Genomic DNA, 19,010 nt, shown 5'->3' with positions numbered 1-19,010 from the left:
CCACACACCCACACACCCACACACCCACACACCCACACCCACACACACCCACACACACACACACACACATCTATGTAACTGAATCAGTTTGGTGTATACTTGAAACTAACATGGTAAATTAACTTCATTTACCATGAAGTTAATGGTAAATAGTCACAAAGAGTCAGACATGACTGAGCACAAGCACAACAACAACAACCCAAATCATGTAACTGGCCAGTCATGCAGACATAGTTAGAAAAACATCATCGATGTTTTAAAAGCATCACCAGACATGATTATATTCCTATTATAAATAGCATTTCCTACCAATCCCTTTAGTCATGTGTCCCACCGGAGGATTTTTAAGAGAGAAAGAAGGGAAACAAAAGGAGATCCACAGTGAGACCTGGCAGGTTTAGCCAAGTAAGTGGCTAAGTGCCTTTGATTCAGTCCACAAACTTCCCTGAGCTCCCTGGTCTCTAAAACAACACACCCTCCCTGGGGCCCAAGCCTTGCTATAGGCCTTGGATCAACAGTCCACAACTATACACCACCTGGCCCTGCCCACCTCCAACCTTGTGCTTTGCCTCATCTGCTTCCTAGGTTGCTGGTAGTCTCCAAACATCCTCACTTTGTATCTGATTGGAAGCCTTTCTCTTCCATGAGTTCCATGAGGACAGGGATCATGTCTCTCATTCATCTATGCAGCCCTCATGCCCAGCACAGTGACCAGCACACAGCTGAAATTGCAGTAAAATATTTGGGGAATAAGTGAGTAGTAGATTAAATGAAGTACTACCTAAAACCAATGGTCACATCTGGGAATAAATGCAAAGTATCCTTTTTAGTCAGGATTTATTATTTTCATTGATTCTGGGGGAAGAGAACGTTGTCTCATAATTTTTAAAAGATGCAATCAGAATTTTAAGGACTTTGGTTATTTGGCTCTGGATTCATTCATCTATTCTCCAGTGTTTCCCACCCAACTCATTTCGAGTTGTTTCTCAGACACAAATGAGTTGACTCATAGCAGGTAACAATGCAGTGTCAAGCTGCACTGGTTCCTACTCTGCTCCGGAAATGGCACTGGAGCTGCCAACTGCATCCTTACTCCAGAGCCTCCAGCAGGGCTGATGCTTCCGTCCTCTGGTCACCAGGCAGAGCTGGGCAGTACTAGCCACAGAAAACACACACTCATTTGTGAGGCCGCACTTCTGGGCACTCAGCTCTCATTTTCACCGAGATATCTGTCCTAGCTGAGCCAGACCTGAAATTGCTAATGATGTGAAGCCTTCTTCATTTTTGCCATTAAATCCAAAGTGAGAAAGCTTTAACTGGTGAGTTAGAAATGAATGGATTACTCACTTCTTCATTTCATTTAGGTTTCCTAGAAAATGAAAGATGAGAGTCAGTTGGAACAATCTTTCCTCTATTTCTAGGGGAAGGTATTAGCAGAGGTCAAACTATTTCTAATTTAACACTATTAACTGGATAAAAACTGGCCTTTACCATTCAGAGGATACAGACTGTATTGGATAAATGTGACTCATCAAGTCTTAGATGGCATTTCTCAGGGTGATGGTGAGTTTAAATCTTTTTGAGACAATATTTCACAACATCCTTTCCAAGTGCATAGAGTTATTTTTTAAATGATTGTCTTAGAAATGTCTTAATAAGTCAGACATAATCAGGAACCATTTCTTAACATGTAGATGGGTTTTTATGAATAAATATGTGGTCTATATGGAATTTTTATAGCAGTCTAAATTATTAAGTAGATACATCAACGTAAGAATCAAATGGGCTTCCCAGGTGGCACCACTGTAAAGAAACTGACTGCCAATCCAGGAGACATAAGAGAAGTGAGTTTGATCCCTGGGTGGGGACGATCCCTTGGAGAAGGGCATGGCAACCCACTCCAGTATTCTTGCCTGCAAAATCCCATGGACAGAGGAGCCTGGTAGGCTGCGGTCCATGGGGTCGCAAAGAGTCAGACACAACTAAAGCGACTTAGCAGGCACACGTGCAAAAACCATATACAAACTGAAGATGGGCATTTGCTTTTGTAGCCCTTTATTTTGTATTCATCCCTCTGCATTTCTATACATCTATCAACTTATGGATACATTACTATATTCATACAGACTATAACTTTCTGACAACAAAAATCATTCATCCACCACAGAGAAAGTTCCTTTTAATAAGGAGGGTGATTAGAATTCTAATGGCTCATTAAAGAGCTCCTTCATTTATTCACTCCAGAAATATCTGTGGAGTGCTGTCAAGGTGACAGGGCGCAGATGTAACGGTGTGGGGAGAGTGGCCTTGAACAAGGTATCACAGTCCTACACCTTCTGGCCTTTGTGTCCCAGTGGAGGAAGACATATAGCAAACTACCAGATGAGCAAGTCAACAGGGGAATTTTAAACAGAGGTCCATGTATTGTCAGCCTCTTGGAGAAGAGCACTGGAACAGGAACGTGCATGTGAAGGACACTTTTTAGAAAACTGAACGTGTGTCTTCACACATTGAAACATATCTTTAGAAACTGAACTGACACCATTACTATATGCACTGTCCACATGAGAAGATTAGAAGATTAGAAAACACGCACAAGTCAAATGTAAAAGTCAAATGTGTCTGGTGCAAATTAAAAAGCAAACGATCGGACGGCTGGTCCTCTCACAAAGACCCTCTGCGCTTATGCGTGAAACAAGAGTAACACTACGCTTTCCAAAACTGCCATGAGATGACATCGGTAAGAGCATCTCACACCAACCATGCCCCTGGGTACAAAGCAGAGATGAGCTGCATTGTAAATTCACCTTTGCTTCTGCATCTTTCCCTCTTGAGAAAGTTACCCTGTGTGTATCTCTTCATGCAGCTTCCCTCCCTGTCATCCACCAGTCCTCCCACTTACTGAGGAGTCCTCCAGTCAGTCTTCAGATTTCGCCAAGTGAAACTTGGAACAGGGCTAGAGAAGCACTAATGTTATTCCAGCTAAAAGCCTGGCAGGTGGTGCCGATTGTAATTCTTCTAATAAATGTATTATTATGGCAAGGCGACCTCATCTTGGGTTATCTGTATTACTTTATATGCATCTAAAGCTATGCCTTATCTTAACACACAGTGGCTGTGTATTGAAGAACGAGAAGTCCGGCTGCAAGAGTGAAGAGGGACTGGTGAAGAGCCAAAGGCAAGGGTGACCTGAGAGCCTGATGGCCCTAGCCATTTGACTGCAAACAGGTTTCTTGGGAACTGAATTAGGGTCTCTGCTTCCAGCTCCAATGAGAATAACCAGGTCCATTGTAGTTCCTTGGTGGCAGGGGACAACGACCATTCCAAGTCAGGATACTGGCAGTTTCTTAAGGACTGATACTAAATTATCTAGAGAAGGGAAGGAGATTAAGAAGCTGGTGAAGATGCTGGGGTACAAATTAAAGACGGCATCACGACCATCTGGCACCATTTTCTCATCTAAATCCTTTAGAGGCCTTATAAAGTCACAGTAGCTGGACAGAAAGCACAAGGGAAGAAAAACAAAGACGAAATAAAAATTCAAATGAAGAAATGAAGAAACAAATATCACTCCTGTGAATTTCACTGTGTGCCCCATTGCTATGAGTTCTAGGCAAGCCACATAATAATGACATGATTTCAGCAGACTGAGATATGGTCAGTGGCAATCTATGATCCCAGGGAAACTTGCCAGGAGTGCAGAGCAGCCAAGCCATGGTTGGAGATGAGCACACTCCTCAGAGCCAGACTGGGGTGATTACAGCATAGCATGGCCAGGCCCTGGTGGCTCATCTTCTGGACAGATCATCAAGGCTGGTTCTCCTGAGGTTCTGCCCTTGGGTAGCGGTCTACATCCAGGTACTGACCATCCACACCAGCTTTAATAAAAGTTACCCCTTTCCCCTATAGTGGGAATCTTGTCTGTAGTTTACAAATGTGAAGGCGGAACTTCTGAGCCAGTAGGCGAGTATGGTTTGGACAGCTGGTTCTGCCTGACTTTAAAGCGAATCTTAAGACTACATCAGCTAATACTGAAACTACCCCAGGACCCCTCTGTAGGTACCAATTGCTATCATGTTGTTGTTGTTATTCAGTCACTGAATCAAGTCAGACTCTTTGCAACCCCTGGACTGCAGCACTTCCCTGTCAGGCTTCCTTGTCCTTCACCATTTCCCAGAGTTTGCTCAAACTCACATCCATAGAAGTCAGTGATGCTATCCAACCATCTCACTCTCTGTCTCCCCCTTCTCCTCCTGCCTTCAATCTTTCCCAGCATCAAGGTCTTTTCCAGTGAGTCGTCTCTTCACATCAGGTGACTGAAATATTGCAGCTTCAGCTTCAGCATCAATCCTTCCAATGAATATTCCGGGGTTGATTTCCTTTCGGATTGACTGGTTTGATCTCTGTGCCGTTCAAGAGACTCTCAGGAGTCTTCTCCAGCACCACAAGTCTATCATGCAAACAGGGTTATTTATTCTGTTCCATGTTTCCATACTTTCTTGACTGTATTAAAAGAACAGATGCAGCAGAAAAATGACATCATATCAAAATGGAGATTTATAATATTTGAACACTTGATGCTGAAGCTGAAATTCCAATACTTTGGTCACCTGGTGCAAAGAACTGACTCAATGGAAAAGACCCTGATGCTGGGAAAGATTGAAGGCAGGAGAAGCGGACAACAGATGATGAGATGGTTCGATGGCATCACCGACTCGACGGACGAGTTGCAGCAAGCTCTGGAAGTTGGTGATGAATAGGGAAGCCTGGTAATGCTGCAGTCCATGGGGTGGCAAAGAGTCAGACACAACAGCAACCAAACTGAACTGAATGTGCCTGCCGAAGGAGACTGCTGATAACTGAACTAGCAAAGAATTAAAACTGTAATGGAAACTTACAGAAAAAAATAACGGTATTCATCATTTCCAGTATATATTGTATGTGACTACCGCCAACATTTTTCTGGACTGTTAGAGTTTTCCTAATATGTATATCCATCATGGAAGTTGCATCAATTCCTTTAGACTAAAATCCCTGCTGTCAGGGTTTTCTTTTTTTCTTTTTTTTTTTGAAGTTTGAAAGAGATTTATTTAAAAACAGAACGACAAAAAAAAGCGCCTTGGTATTCCGTTTTGGAATTGTTGGGTTTTCCAACGATCAACAGTCACTGGAAAGTTAAAACACCTCCCCTAAGGCCCAGAGGTACAAAACGACGGTCTCCACAGGCTCATGGTAAGAAGGACACGATGTGCAAACCCGAGGTTGACAGAGACCCACCCCCTCCACGCAGGCAGCCTATGGGGCTCCAGACCTCCCGGAAATCACCACCAAGATTCACTACCGAAGAGTGGATGCAAAAGCCATCCGGCAAAAGTTCTGCTGTCAGGACTTTCCTGGTGGTCCAGTGGCTAAGACTCTGAGCTCCCAATGCAGGGGGCACAGGTTCAATCACTGTTTGGGGAACTAAGATCCCGCACGCCGCTCAATATGGTCAACAAAATCCACCCTGCTGTCCCTTTTTCTTTCTTCCTCTCAAAACACACCTTTACCCTGTGAGTCAAGACTCACATCTGGTCTTTTGATTTCTGTCCTGTCTTTGCAATTGTCCCCAAACCAGGTGTGAAGTCGGTTTTTCCTCTCGGGAACTATAACTAGTAAGGGGAAAAAAGATCCCCATTCTCACTGTCTCTATGGAGTGGATTTCTTCATTCCCAAAGAACTACTATTTCTCTTTACGGGCTGCTAACTAACATCTGCAAATAAGTCTTTTCGGCACAATAATTGGCTCTGGAACCCACTGTAGTGAAATTTAACCTGGATCCCCATCTCAGGTCAATCCCAGTGTCCTGCTGTAATTCTACCTTGTAGGCAGTCCGTACCGCAAACATAGGTGCAGGCAAGCAGTGATATTTTATTAAAGAAACGTATCATGGATTTAGGGAAAATACATACCTGATTGCACTTGCAGATAAGTGGCCATAGGAGCCACTTGCTGAAGAGCTGCTGCGGGAATTATTGAGAATTGTGACCAGGGAGTTGGGAGATGTTCTTATCATGGTCTGAAGGTCAAAGCTGTGATCGGACAGTGGCGATATGGACAGTGTACGTTTTCGGCTCGGCCGGGCTGACAGCCTAGGGCTGGGGAATCTGGTGCCTGTTATATAAACAAAACAGAATCTGATTACCTGTGGCTGGATTTGGTACCTGTTATCTATTCCTATTACCCCTCATGGAAGAACTAGAGGATAAGAAGCCAGCGACCAGTGGTGACAAGTACCTTTCTCTTCCCGCTTGTGATCTACTGGCTACAATTGAGGAAATTAGGGAGAAATATTCATCTTCCAGGGACTTACCTCAGGGGAGCTTTGTTTATTAATGTGCAGGCAAAATGATAAATTGCTAAACAAAAGGGAAAGACTTTTATGTGTTATCCCTCTCATTTCCACTGATTTATGAATCTGACGGCTGCTTAGATATTCTCATCATTAATTCACCACAAGCGACAAAGACAGTGGTTCCCACAGTCACATCGCACCCATCCTCCCCACTCCCAACACGCATGGCTTTAAAGCAATCAGCCAAAGGGGAAAAATGAATTAAAGTACCCTAAGATAAAAAAAATCCAGCTTAGTTATGCCTTCATTTCCCCATGATTTCTGTAGCTATCTGATCACAGACTATTTATGGCTTTACTGAAAAAACTGATAAATACATTATCCTAAATTAATGGTTCTCGATGGAGGGGTGGGAATAGATTTTGCCCCCAGGGGACATGTGACAACATCTGGAGATATTTGGGTTATCACAACTCAGGGGGTGCTTGAAAGATCAAGAGGGTAGGGAAGTTACTGCACACCCGGGGATATGCAGGGCAGGCCCCCATCATGAAGATTCATCTAGTCCTAGCAGTGCCCAAACTGAAGGACCCTGCCTTAAATTCCCCATATCTAACAGCCTAAGTCCCAAGAAACATTTAAAAGCTTGGGACTATGGTTTGTTTACCCATTTTCCAAGGGCAGGTTGGGAGGGACCCTCTAAGCATTATAATAAGATAACATGAGTCAATTTTAATTCTCTGGTTATTAGATCAATCAATCAATCAATCAATTAATTCTATGCATTTATTAGAGTTTTGAGACTTCAAGAAGATTCCACTGATGAAGTTCTGTTCTAGAGGTTAGTAAGTCACACTGAAATGCCTGCCAACTTAACACAATGCTTGTTACACAAAGAGTTAAAAATTAAATGCCCATTTGCCTGCAATTTGGTAGAGATCTAGATTTCAGAGCATAACTATAAATGTGGCCCACAGGCCCACTCCTGCCTTTTCTAAGGTCACATTTACATTACAGAGTGAGCAAACTAAGTTTAATGACAGAATGAGAATATAATCCTACTAGGTAAGAGGCAAATCACATATAATTACTTTTGAGAAAGAATGGAGGGTTTCTGTTTCAAAGAATGGGTACATCTGCTTACAGGGACATGGCAACTTGGGGTACACAGAAAACAGTAGTAGAGGGTAAGACTTCTTTATAGAAAAATGTCTGGGTACCTGGTCTATAGAAAACTAATTGGGAATATTTTCTTCATCAGAGGTGAACTTTGACACAAGAAAACAATCCAAAATGATTTAAGATAATTTAACGAAATGCAATAGATGACTATGAAAGACTTACAGATATTATTATAGAGATAAATAGGCATACTTTATAGCTAATAAAAAACAAATCATAAACTGGAACTTAGTACCATCCATGAATATAAAACTGGTAAACCAATTTGAATGACAAATGTGGTCCCTACTCAAATCCTTCTTTCAGGCACATTGAAAATTGAATTTCTTCATTTAGAAGTTTCATGACCCACATGATTCAGGCCATGTGAGTACAAAAATAGCAGTCCCACTGTGTTCACAGCAGTTAATTGCCTAAACCAGCATCTTTTATTATGACATCAGCTTTACACATAAATGTTTCATATTTACTCACTATGAGAGGATAATCCCATTCAAGAAGTTTTCCAGTGAGGAAATGCATGCCACTTCCAAAGGACTCCAAGGACAAACCAGACTTCTGGTCAACTTCAATATCATCCTTGACAGTAACCATTCTCAATGAGACTCAATGATCCCTCGCAGAGTTAGAAGTAGCAGGACATTCCAGACAGAGCTGATGCCCTGATTTAAATCACTAACTAGATGAGGGGGTCATCTGATGCTTGCTATGAAACACTGGGGCTTATAACCTCTCACATCATCTGAAGACAGAGCCCAAGGCCTTTCATGGAAGCTCATGGTTCCCTAAGGCCTGGTTAGTCCATCTCCTCTGTTTTCCTCTCCAAGATGGGCACTTAGTTAAGTCAGTTTCCACCATATAAACAGTGTGGTTTTCAGGAGCATTTAGGATTTCTCTAGGATATTCCCTATAGGGATTACTTGCTCTCCTATCTTTAAAAGTCACTAGAATCCCAAAAGGTGGAATTAGAGCCATAAAACAGGCTTGTTCATTCTAATGCCCAACGTAGGAATACTCTAACCTGAAGCTGGCTGAAACCCTCGTACGCCCACTGTTGGCACATTTAAAAGTCAGGTGCTCATCTGAGCCCAGATTATTGCTGCTTTTCTGCCAACCGATGAGTCCTGAAGATTTGTTACAGTGGAGTGAATGACCCACTCGATCCCAGGCTGGCTCTGCTTTCACTACTGTAGAGCCAATGTAGAAATTTAACCTCATTTCGCTTCTCCCTTGAAAAAAATCTCATAGGTTTTATATTTAATACATAAGAACAGGGGCCCTCTCTGGAAATCCAGTGACCAAGACTCCACGCTCCCAATGCAAGGGGCCTGGGTTTGATTCCCTGTCAGGGAACTAGATCCCACATACTGCAACTAAGAGCTTGCATGAGGCAACTAAAGATCATGCATGATACAACTTAAAAAGAAAAAAATCCCACATGCCATGATGCAACTAAGATTCAGCACAGCCACTTAAATAAATAAAATGATTAAAAAAAAATAAAACAGAAGAACATTCTCTTTATGTCCCGTTAAGCTAAATGCTACTTCAACTACTTCAGAGGGCAGGGATATAGTACTTTTTAAATGCTTTCCAACCCTTTATTATGCTCTTCCCAACCCCCTAGCAACCAAGCAAAGAAAGTCATCAGCGTTTAGGACAGTGATTTGGGATCCCCTGTTGAAAGGAACAGCTAAACTACAAGGTAAGGGTTTCAAAACAGCTGAAAGAGAAGTGGCCCGGGTCTCTACTGTTTCCTCCTAAATATAAGCCTGAGCAGTCTCATTGTTCTAACACTGATTTCCCGCTCTGGCTTTCTGTTAATTGTTTTGTTTCTCTATTCTAATGAAAGATTCTGACAAAGAAAAAGGAGGTTTCTTTTTATGTGATGAATAATAGGATATCTAAATTCCTACTTAATGACAATCAATTTACCATATACTCTGGCAAATTAAAATGCCTTTAATTAGTTTTTACTAAGTAAAAGGGTAGCTTCATCCTTTATTTAGATAAAAACCGCCATTGCCTGACTAAACACATTCTCATCAAATAGAGAAGGTAATATGGGTTGACCTTCCAAGGAGTCTCTCTTATTTTAATTCTTTATTTGCAGATTTTTAAATAACTGATTTGCATAATAACACTCAACTTTTTTTTTTTTTTCAACAACCCCTAATTGAAACGTGGTCATGATGAATCTGCAATGGAAACTCTTTCTTCTACAAAGCAGAACCACAAAATCCCTGTGGAAGATGTCACATATTTCTTTCACTTTGGGTGTGGTAATGAACTCCCCAACAGAAACCCACCCAAGCAGTGTTCCTGTGTAACCCAGCTAAGTTACTAAGGGGACCAGAGCGTAGGGTTTACACTGTGTGGGCCAATCATCTTCTGTCTATTGTAAATCTGAGAGCTGAACTGTTAACCACTGCTAGAGAGTGGACCAAGGTCCACTCATCATCACAGAAGAATCTAAACAGCCTCTAGATAGAGAAGCACAAATTAATCACTGCTACTAGAAGAAACAAGCAAAATCTTTAGCATATGTCCTCCTCAAACTCATATTATCTTCGTATTCAAAGGGCTTCATTATGTACACCTCAGATGATACTTTGGCTTCACTTCCTAGCGCCTAGTAAATGGATGGGAACCTAAAGGATTAAAAACTCTTAGATGTTCTGAGAAATGATAATCACAGGTTCTCATCTGTACCTCTAGTCTAAAGAAGTGGCGCTAAAGTGGTCATCATAATCCTTGAGGGGTCCAAAAGTAAGTCATTTAAAGTGCATCCAATGATCCCAGTTTCCTCCACTGTGAGGTGCTAAAAGTAGCCCTTTCTGATGTGGAAATGATTTCTGTTTCCTATATAAGAGGTCTCAGTGAGATAGAATTTTTTAACATAAAGAAAACACAGGAGTGCACACAACAACAAAGAGTAGCCCTTGTTTGCAACAACTAGAGAAAGCCTGCACAAAGCAATGAAGACAGCGTAGCCAAAAATAAATTAAATAAATAAGACCTAGAGTCACTTAAAATAGCATTTTTTAAAAAAGAAAACGTAGCAGGAAAATAAGAAAAAAATAAGCCTATGAAAAACATGAAATCAAGTATAGGTCTCTTTAAGTTAATTTTTAAAGCATAAAATATATAAAATCAAGAAATGGTTGGTCAAAAGCACATTCATCTAACCAAACACATTCCCTTATTCTGCTACCAAGACAATCAGAGCCGACTAGTGTTTTTTTGAATCTGCCAAATTATAATTGCCTGCATCTTTCAGTTCATTGACATAAGGTGAGCAAATTGGCAAGTTTCAATGGCCAAGTCTGTGGGAATTTCCTGGCAAACCAAGCAAACCAGAGCCCCAAATACTGGTGGTGCCTCCTCCTTCTCTGCTTTGGAAAGTTGGGTAATCAACTCATCTTAGTACCTTCCTCTCCCTTTCATGCATTAGCTTGGCCATGCCCGGGGCTACAGAAGACAGCCCAGCCACTTACTATCCATGGCGTGAAGATACTCCATGTGGAGGGCCCCTGCACCGGCGGTGGCAGCGGAGGGAATGATGTCTGCATAGGGGCTGCGCTGGCCAGCTAACAGGGCCATCTGATGATAATATTCTGCTGGGCTGACTCCGGCGTGGGGGGCTGGATGGAAGAGGAGACAAGAAAAGCGTGGTTACCAGTTGGAAGAAGGTCAACAAGAAGCTTTTCTTGAGATACCCCAAAAGCCATGTGTCACACAGCCCACAGAGCCATTCCTTTCACGGTTTGTTCTAGGAAAACTTCTTTAACTCAAACTGCGCTTTCACTTAAGATTCCCTGATATCATTGATTAGAAAATAAAACTGAAGAAAAAACACAGAAAAAAAATCAAGTACATGATAAAACTTTTGAGGTTAGTTTCAAGAAATCACTAAGACTGGCATATATACACTACTACATATAAAATAGATAACTAATGAGAACCTGTGTATAGCACAGGGACCTCTACCAAGTACTCTGTGGTGACCTAAATGGGAAGGAAATCCGAAAAATAAGGGATATATATATACACATAGCTGGCCCACTTTGCTGTGCAGCAGAAACTAACACAACATTGTACAGCATCTAGATTCCAATAAACAATGATTAATTCACATATGTGCATTTATCTGTACACTCATTCCTCTGTTTGCTCCCCAAAAGAAAAGTGTCTTATATCAAATGGAAACGGTGACACACTATTTTCTTGGGCTTCAAAATCACTTGGAGAAGGAAACGGCAACCCACTCCAGTACTCTTGCCTGGAAGATCACATGGAAGGAGGAATCTGGTATGCTACAGTCCATGGGGTCACAAAGAGTTGGACACAACTGAGTGACTTCACTTTCAAAATCACTGTAGATGGTGGCTGCAGCCATGAAATTTAAAGACACTTGCTCTTTGGAAGAAATGCTACAACCAACCTAGACAGCATATTAATAAGCAGAGACATTACTTTGCCAACAAAGGTCCTTCTAGTCAAAGCTCTGGTTTTTCCAGTAGTCATGTATGGATGTTAGAGCTGGACTATAAAGAAAGCTGAGCATCGAAGAATTGATGCTTTTGAACTGCGGTGTTGAAGAAGACTCTTGAGAGTCTCTTGGACAGCAAGGAGATCCAACCAGTCCATCCTAAAGGAAATCAGTCCTGACTATTCACTGGAAGAACTGATACTGAAGCTGAAACTCCAGTACTTTGGCCACCTGATGTGAAGAGCTGACTCATTGGAAAAGATCCTGATGCTGGGAAAGATTGAAGGCAGGAGGAGAAGGGGATGACAGAGGATGAGATGGTTGGATGGCATCACCAACTTGATGGACATGAATTTGAGCAAGCTCCGGGAGTTGGTGATGGACAGGGAAGCTTAGTGTGCTGCAGTCCGTGGGGTCTCAAAGAGTTGGACATGACTGTGCAACTGAACTGACTATATAGAATCACTGTATGTTCACATTTTTCCCCCATATTTCTTACAGTAGTAGACAACTTAGATAACTACAATGACGTTCCTGACATATTTAAAATACTTCCCTAAGCTTTCTGGCAAGAGGGTCTGAGTCAGCTCTCAGTAGCTGGAGGACCCAGGACCATGAGTAGAAAAGGCAGCACAGCCCGAATTTAATAACACATGCCTGAGTGGTAAGCTGCAATTTTGTGTTCCATAATTTTAAAGTTCTTTTTTCTTTCATTTCAAAATCAAGAAGAAATATACCTATCAATCTGGAGCAATTTACTGGCAAGCATCAGCTCTATAAGAAGGGGATAATGATTGGTTTTCACCAGACAATTTATGTGCCAAAGCTGCAGGCACATAAAGCTGCAGGCACTATAGCAGTTCTGAGGGTCAGCTCCAGAGGCACTAAGATCTAGATACAAATCCCAGCTCCACCTCTTTAGGAAGTTGCTGGGAGGAGTGAAGGCGATGGTGCATGGAAAGTGCCTAGCACATAACATTGGAAAAATAAAAGCTAGTTTTATCATTAAAATGTAGAAACACTGGCATACTAGCAACAGGTCTAGGTATGCTTTATATTTGTGTTCAAATACTTTTTATTTACTGAAGTATAGTTGATTTACAATGTTATATTAGTTTCAGATATATAGCAAAGTGATTCAGTTATATATACACATGTATTTTTTTCATATTCTTTTCCAGTATATGTATATAAGATATAGAATATATTACTAGTTCTCTGTACTATACAGTACATTGTTTATCTATTTTACATATAGTAGTGTGTATCTATTAACACCAAATTCCTAATTTATCCCTCCTACCCTCTTTCCCAAACCATGTTTGTTTTCTAAGTCTATGAGTCTATTTTTGTTTTGTAAATAAGTTGCATGCGCGCACACGTGCGCACTCAATCTCATCTGACTCTGCAACCCCATGGACTGTAGCTCACCAGGTTGCTCTGTCCATGGAACTTTTCAGGCAAGAATACTAGAGTGGTTGGCCATTTCCTCCCCCAGGGGATCCTTCCAGCCCAGGGATCGAACTTGCATCTCTACCATCTCCTGCAATGGCGGCTAGATTTTTTATCACTGTGCCACCTGGGAAGCCTGTAAATAAGTTGACCTGTATCTTTTTTTTTTTAAGAGTCCACTTATAAGTGATGTATTTGTCTTTCTCAGTCTAACTTCAATTAGTAGGTCATCTCTAGGTCCAACATGTTGCTACAAGTGGTATTATTTCATCCTTTTTAAATATTCTTTTATATATCTTATATTATCTTTCATTTATTCTTCTTTATATTTCTTACTTTTCATACATCATAAAGATAGATATATACAAAAATCATGGACCACAAGAGACAAATATGAGTGACTTGACTTTGGGTATTAATTGGCCTCCTGTGAGTCAGGACAAAAGATGCAGAACTAATAAAAAATGTTTTATTCATACTTATCATCAAACACTATGAAAAGCAGATGATAAGATGCTTTAACTAGAGGTACCACCTTCAGTGGCCCCGCTAAATTTCTGGAAGCCAGGCATCATTCCAAGCCCATCATCAGCTGACCTGTCTACCCTCTTTCCCTCTGTTCTTGAGAGTCACTGTCATGGAGTCCCATGTATTCTATGGAGGTGACTCTCCATTTTTCCCACTGGAAAACCAAATCCAAAGCAGAACAAACTCCGATCTCACTCTTTTACAGTTTTATTTTTAAAGTGTGCATCTTGTCCAAATGGCAAAACTTCTTGCTTGGGTACTATACAAGTATATCCACTGCAATGAATCAGAGGGGAAAAAACAGTGAGTCAGCAGCTGTTGCTGGAGCCCAGCCACTCCTGGAAGTATGACTGGGTTAATATTTACTGAGAAATTTCAGGCTGCTTCTACCTACTATCCCCACCATGTACAATCAGCCCTGGGAAGTGTGTGCATGGAGAATACAGGCTGTGCAGGGGCAAACACTGCTGGGTAAGCCAGAGTACATGTGCGCCTACACAAGCACCAGCAATTTGTGGTTTGCTGCAGAGAACTCACACTTCTCTACTTGTCATCAGTACAGCTTAAGCCATTCTGAGCCTTAACACAGATTCTAGCAACTGCAGACAGGTGAGTTTGTATATGTGTTCATGAAATGGGAAATGTGCTCTCTGAACCAAAGGGACATTAAAAAGTTTTTTGTTGTTGTTTTGGGGTATAGTTGATTTATAATGCTGTGTTAGTTTTGAATGTACAGCAAAGTGAACCTGTTCTACATATACATATTTCCACTCTTTTTTAGATTCTTTTCGCATATAGGCCATTATAGAATATTGAGTGGAGTTCCCTGTACTACACAGTAGGCCCCAAAGGAGCATTTTAATCATGGACAGTTGTGGAATGAACAGCTCCAATTTAAAAGTCAGGTGACAGTAATTAATTGGGAGGCTCACAGAACAACAGGAATCTGGTCCTTGGGAGCTGGAAATGAGCATCCTGTATGAGAGAATGAAAGTCAAAGGTCGTTTCTTGTCCCACAGCATCCCTCTTGCAGTGTTCATGTGGCATGGTCAAGGACAAAGGGCACATACAACAGGGCTAGGCCATCATGTTCTCTAAGATCTTGCTATTTAGAATGTGGTCCCTAGACCCGCAGCACTGAAACAACCTGGGGGCGTCTCAGAAGTGCAGAACCTCAGTCCCCCAGGCCCATCCCACCAGGAAGCCTATTTTATCGGCATCCCCAGGTGATGTATATGCACAGTGGAGTCTGAAAAGTGCTGCTCCAATGGACTGTATACATGTGCCCTTCAGACCTGAAAAGTGTTCCTCAGAAGGTGAGCAAAATGTGCTGGTTACACAAGTACAATACAGGAATGGCAATACGTCAGTCTAAATAGAGCCACAAAACAGAGTCGTGAATAACAGGATTTGGGCATCACAGCATTCTGGCTCTTGAGTTCCCCCTCTGCCACTTACTAGCCAAGGAACCAGGTTGCAAGTTACTTGGCCCCTCTGCCAAATCCTCATTTGAAAATGGAGATTATACCCTCACCCTCATGGAAGCATCATAACGCTGAAATAAGAGCATGCAATCACAGCACTTAGCACAGCCCCTGGCACACAGGACACAAACGCATCAGTTACTCTTTACCACGTCCCATAACGTGCAGAAGCGGGATAGGCTGGTCTGAAACTCACCATCTGTGGGGCTCAGCCCACGAGCGGCCGAGATCATGGAGAGGGATGGGCTGCTGTGCAGGGACCGGATGTAGTCCATGTAGGGGTTGATGTAGGGATGCGGGGGGCTGAAGGGGGACTCGGAAGCTGCAGCAGGGTTCCGATGAGGGGAGATCCTGATGAAGGGCAGGTCAGAATACGTGGGGCTACTAGATAAGGCAGAAGGCCTAGGTAAAAAGAAAAGCAGACACAACAGGTATACATGAGACGAGCTCCACAGGCAGAGGCTGTCTGTGAAAGAAAATAAGCACGATTGCAAGGTGTCTCGGGGGAAAAATATCAGGCATTTACATTTCAAATCACAGTGACATAATGCAGGCAGAATGCTACTATACAATTGTTTAGGCAAAGAAATTTGACCTTTGAGAAATTTTCTGGCACTCGCAATACAGGAAAATAAAACCTTTGGTTTTCCTCATGAGAAGAAATTCTAAACAGGCATCTGAGCTTGAGGTAGTTGTGATTCTATTTTCCATTTAATGTGAATGTTAATTTCACTGCTGAACTTACCTCTCACCATCATAGTGTTGCATTAAAAAAAAAAAAGAAAGGAAGGAAGGGAGGGAGAAAGGAAGGGAAGAGAAAGAAAAGGAGAAAGGAAGGAAGGGTGGAAGAAAAGGGAAAAAAGGAGAAAGAAAAGAAGGAAGATTTGGCTGGTTTGGAAGTCTGAGCAGGCACAAAGCAGAGATGCCTACAAATAAGAAAAAAGTCTAATTGCAGGAGTCTGTAAGAAACGTGAAATTGACAGTCTATAAGGCCATGCTCCAGCCTTACTGCTCTGGGTCTTGCGGTTCTGAGTAAAACCATTTTCTCCCATCTGTGTTTCCCTGTTTTGAAGGCAGCCATAGGAGGCAGCTTTCTCTCATACTTTTTTTGCATGTGGCTTCCTGATTGGCCACATTCAGTGAACAATCAGTAATGAAGTGCAGGGACAGAAAGTTGGAAAAGATTGAGCTCATGTCCTAGTTGTAAGGAGCAAAGGTAGAGTATAAGCTTTTGGCTGATGCAAATAAATTCTAAGGCACACCGCTGCCACCATACCCCACCCACTCCAGGGATTCCCTTCCCAGAGCCGGCCCCACGCCCTGGGCACAGGCGTTTGTAGAATGGCCAGTGTGTGGAACAGCCCCCTCGCCGCCCTGTCCCTCCTCTAATAGGAAACGTTTTGTGTGGATAATCCAGTGAACTGGCTCTGACAGGCTAAATGCTTGTACTTTCTCTTTTTTCATTCACAGAGAACATGGCCATAAAGAGGCGAGGCTGTGATAGAGCGGGATGTACTGACTGTAAACTCCTCTCAGGGCACTGGCTTTAGGAGTGAAAGGAAAGGGAGGAGAAACAATTTCTCATCCCGCCTCCCCAGCAAAGGCACACACAGCTGGGGCTCTGGCCGCCAACCCCATTAGAATGGAATCCTGGAAGAAGCCCGTTCTTGCAAGAGCACAGAGCAGGCACTGAATTAAATGAAACCAAAGCTCATACGGTGAATTTTCTCCCAGTAGAAAATCAAAGAGGTCAAAATACACGAGAGAGAGGGGATTTTCCTGACTTTCTTCTTATTTGTTTTACCATTTTGAACTTTAATTTAAAAAAAAAAAAAAAGAGGCTTTTTATTTGTTCTTAAGTGCCACTTCTGGAGAAATAAACTACAAATCGAGAGTTTTCTAAATTTACATGTAGGCAGGGTGAGAAGTCACCACCTGAAAATAGTTACATCTTTTCCAAACAACTTGAGGCTTTCCATAATCACTTAGAAAACAGAAATTGGAGCAATCTATTAGTCTATCCTATTTTAGCTCTTTCCTGTGAAATATATTAGCTCTGTGTCATTGGTTAAATCTGAAGCTCCATTTAGACCTGCTGCTACTTTAGAGAACATAGGACTCTCAAATTCAGTCATTCATTTTCTACTGGAAAGGAAAATCAATCCTTCCAATCTGATTCCAAAGTGATTATTACGAAATACAGCTCACTTGTGGATTTATGATGAGAGACAGATGCCACAAGAACAGACATGTCAGTAGAGAAGCAGGCATTTCGAGATCCATGAGATGATACCTCCTACACAAGCTTTTTTTATGATCCATGAAGAACTCACTCTGAATCAGTGAAGGTGATGCCATTGCTTACTGGTTTTTTTGTGAAGCAAAAAATTGGAACCTGTAATCTTTCTCAAGTTCCAGAATTGAAAATGGTAGTAAGAATATTCCTAGCAGCTTAGATTCCATTGAAAAATAATAGATGGGAGGAAAAAAACAGCATTTAGAACAATATGAACATTATAGATGTCAGGCTGAGGTGGTCGCCAGTCCCAAAGGAGCAGAAAAACTCTCGCTTTTCTCTTCTCACAAATTTGTGGATGTCAATGTGTGCACCATCACCTTCACTTTCATTTGACCTCTTTCCACAGAAGACTAAGGACAACTATTCTATGAGTAACGAATCAAGACCTGGGCATCTCTTTCCCAAAAGGAACACCCAGGCTCCATCCTCGCTTCCACACCAGTGTGGGGCAACAGCAGAAAAGAGTCTTGCCTCCAAGATCTGGAGATAAAGTCAGGCAACTCCACACACTCTGGTGAACGTGATATGCATGCATGTCACTCCCCTTCAGAGACAATGCAGGGAAGATGTGGGGTCACCTATTTCTCAATGAGATAGTGGGACATGTTTTCAAACAGGCTTGCAATTATGAAAGCTGCAAGGTGTCAACTGCACTAAAGAAAAGAACTATCTAGTAGACAAATGACAGCCACCCCCTGGATACAACAGGAAAATGGTTAACGAGGGTCACTCTGGGTGGGGTCATCAGGAATTTTGGAGACAATTGACTCAGATCATCAAAGCAGTAGTACTATGGAAGGGCTTGTGGATGAAGGGGAACTGACATGAAAGGGACAAGAAGTTGTGTGATCTTGGCTATGATATGAACCCCTCTTGGTGGCTCATGTGGTAAACAGGCTGCCTGCAGTGCAGGAGACTGGGGTTCAATATCTGGGTCAGGAATATCCCCTGGAGAAGGGAATGGCCATCCACTCCAGTACTCTTGTTTGGAGAATTCCATGGGCAGAGGAGCCTGGCAGGGTACAGTAGATGGAATTGAGACAGTCAATCACGAGGCAGGTTAATAAGAAGTCCAGGGTCCCCGAGGAGGAAAAGGGGTCTGGGGCTCTCAAGGAAGAGATAAGGGTCTCTCTCAATTCTCATAGAAGGGAAAAGGACAAACATTTTTTCTATATTTCTTAATCTTAGTCACATAAAACTTTTTTTTTTCTTTCTTTAAGCCCAGAGCTGATGATTAC

The 19,010-nt window shown here is 42.1% G+C and overlaps 1 protein-coding gene across 1 annotated transcript in view; it reads right to left on the bottom strand.

The window, feature by feature from the left end:
- The window catches only part of GLI3 (GLI family zinc finger 3), a 314,174-nt gene that overhangs the window by 90,024 nt on the left and 205,140 nt on the right, over positions 1 to 19,010 (bottom strand). The window contains exons 5-7 of the mRNA XM_060415080.1: positions 15,670 to 15,875; positions 11,015 to 11,161; positions 5,953 to 6,154 (exon numbers count right to left, since the gene is read on the bottom strand). Of these exons, the coding sequence (XP_060271063.1) occupies positions 5,953 to 6,154; positions 11,015 to 11,161; positions 15,670 to 15,875 (555 nt within the window). The remainder of the gene's footprint in view (positions 1 to 5,952; positions 6,155 to 11,014; positions 11,162 to 15,669; positions 15,876 to 19,010) is intronic.

This window comes from Ovis aries, chromosome 4 (genome assembly GCF_016772045.2).
Source record: "Ovis aries strain OAR_USU_Benz2616 breed Rambouillet chromosome 4, ARS-UI_Ramb_v3.0, whole genome shotgun sequence".
NCBI classification, from domain to species: Eukaryota; Metazoa; Chordata; class Mammalia; order Artiodactyla; family Bovidae; genus Ovis; species Ovis aries.
Note: the sequence above shows the minus strand (reverse complement) of the source record. Positions and strands in the feature narration are given on the sequence as shown.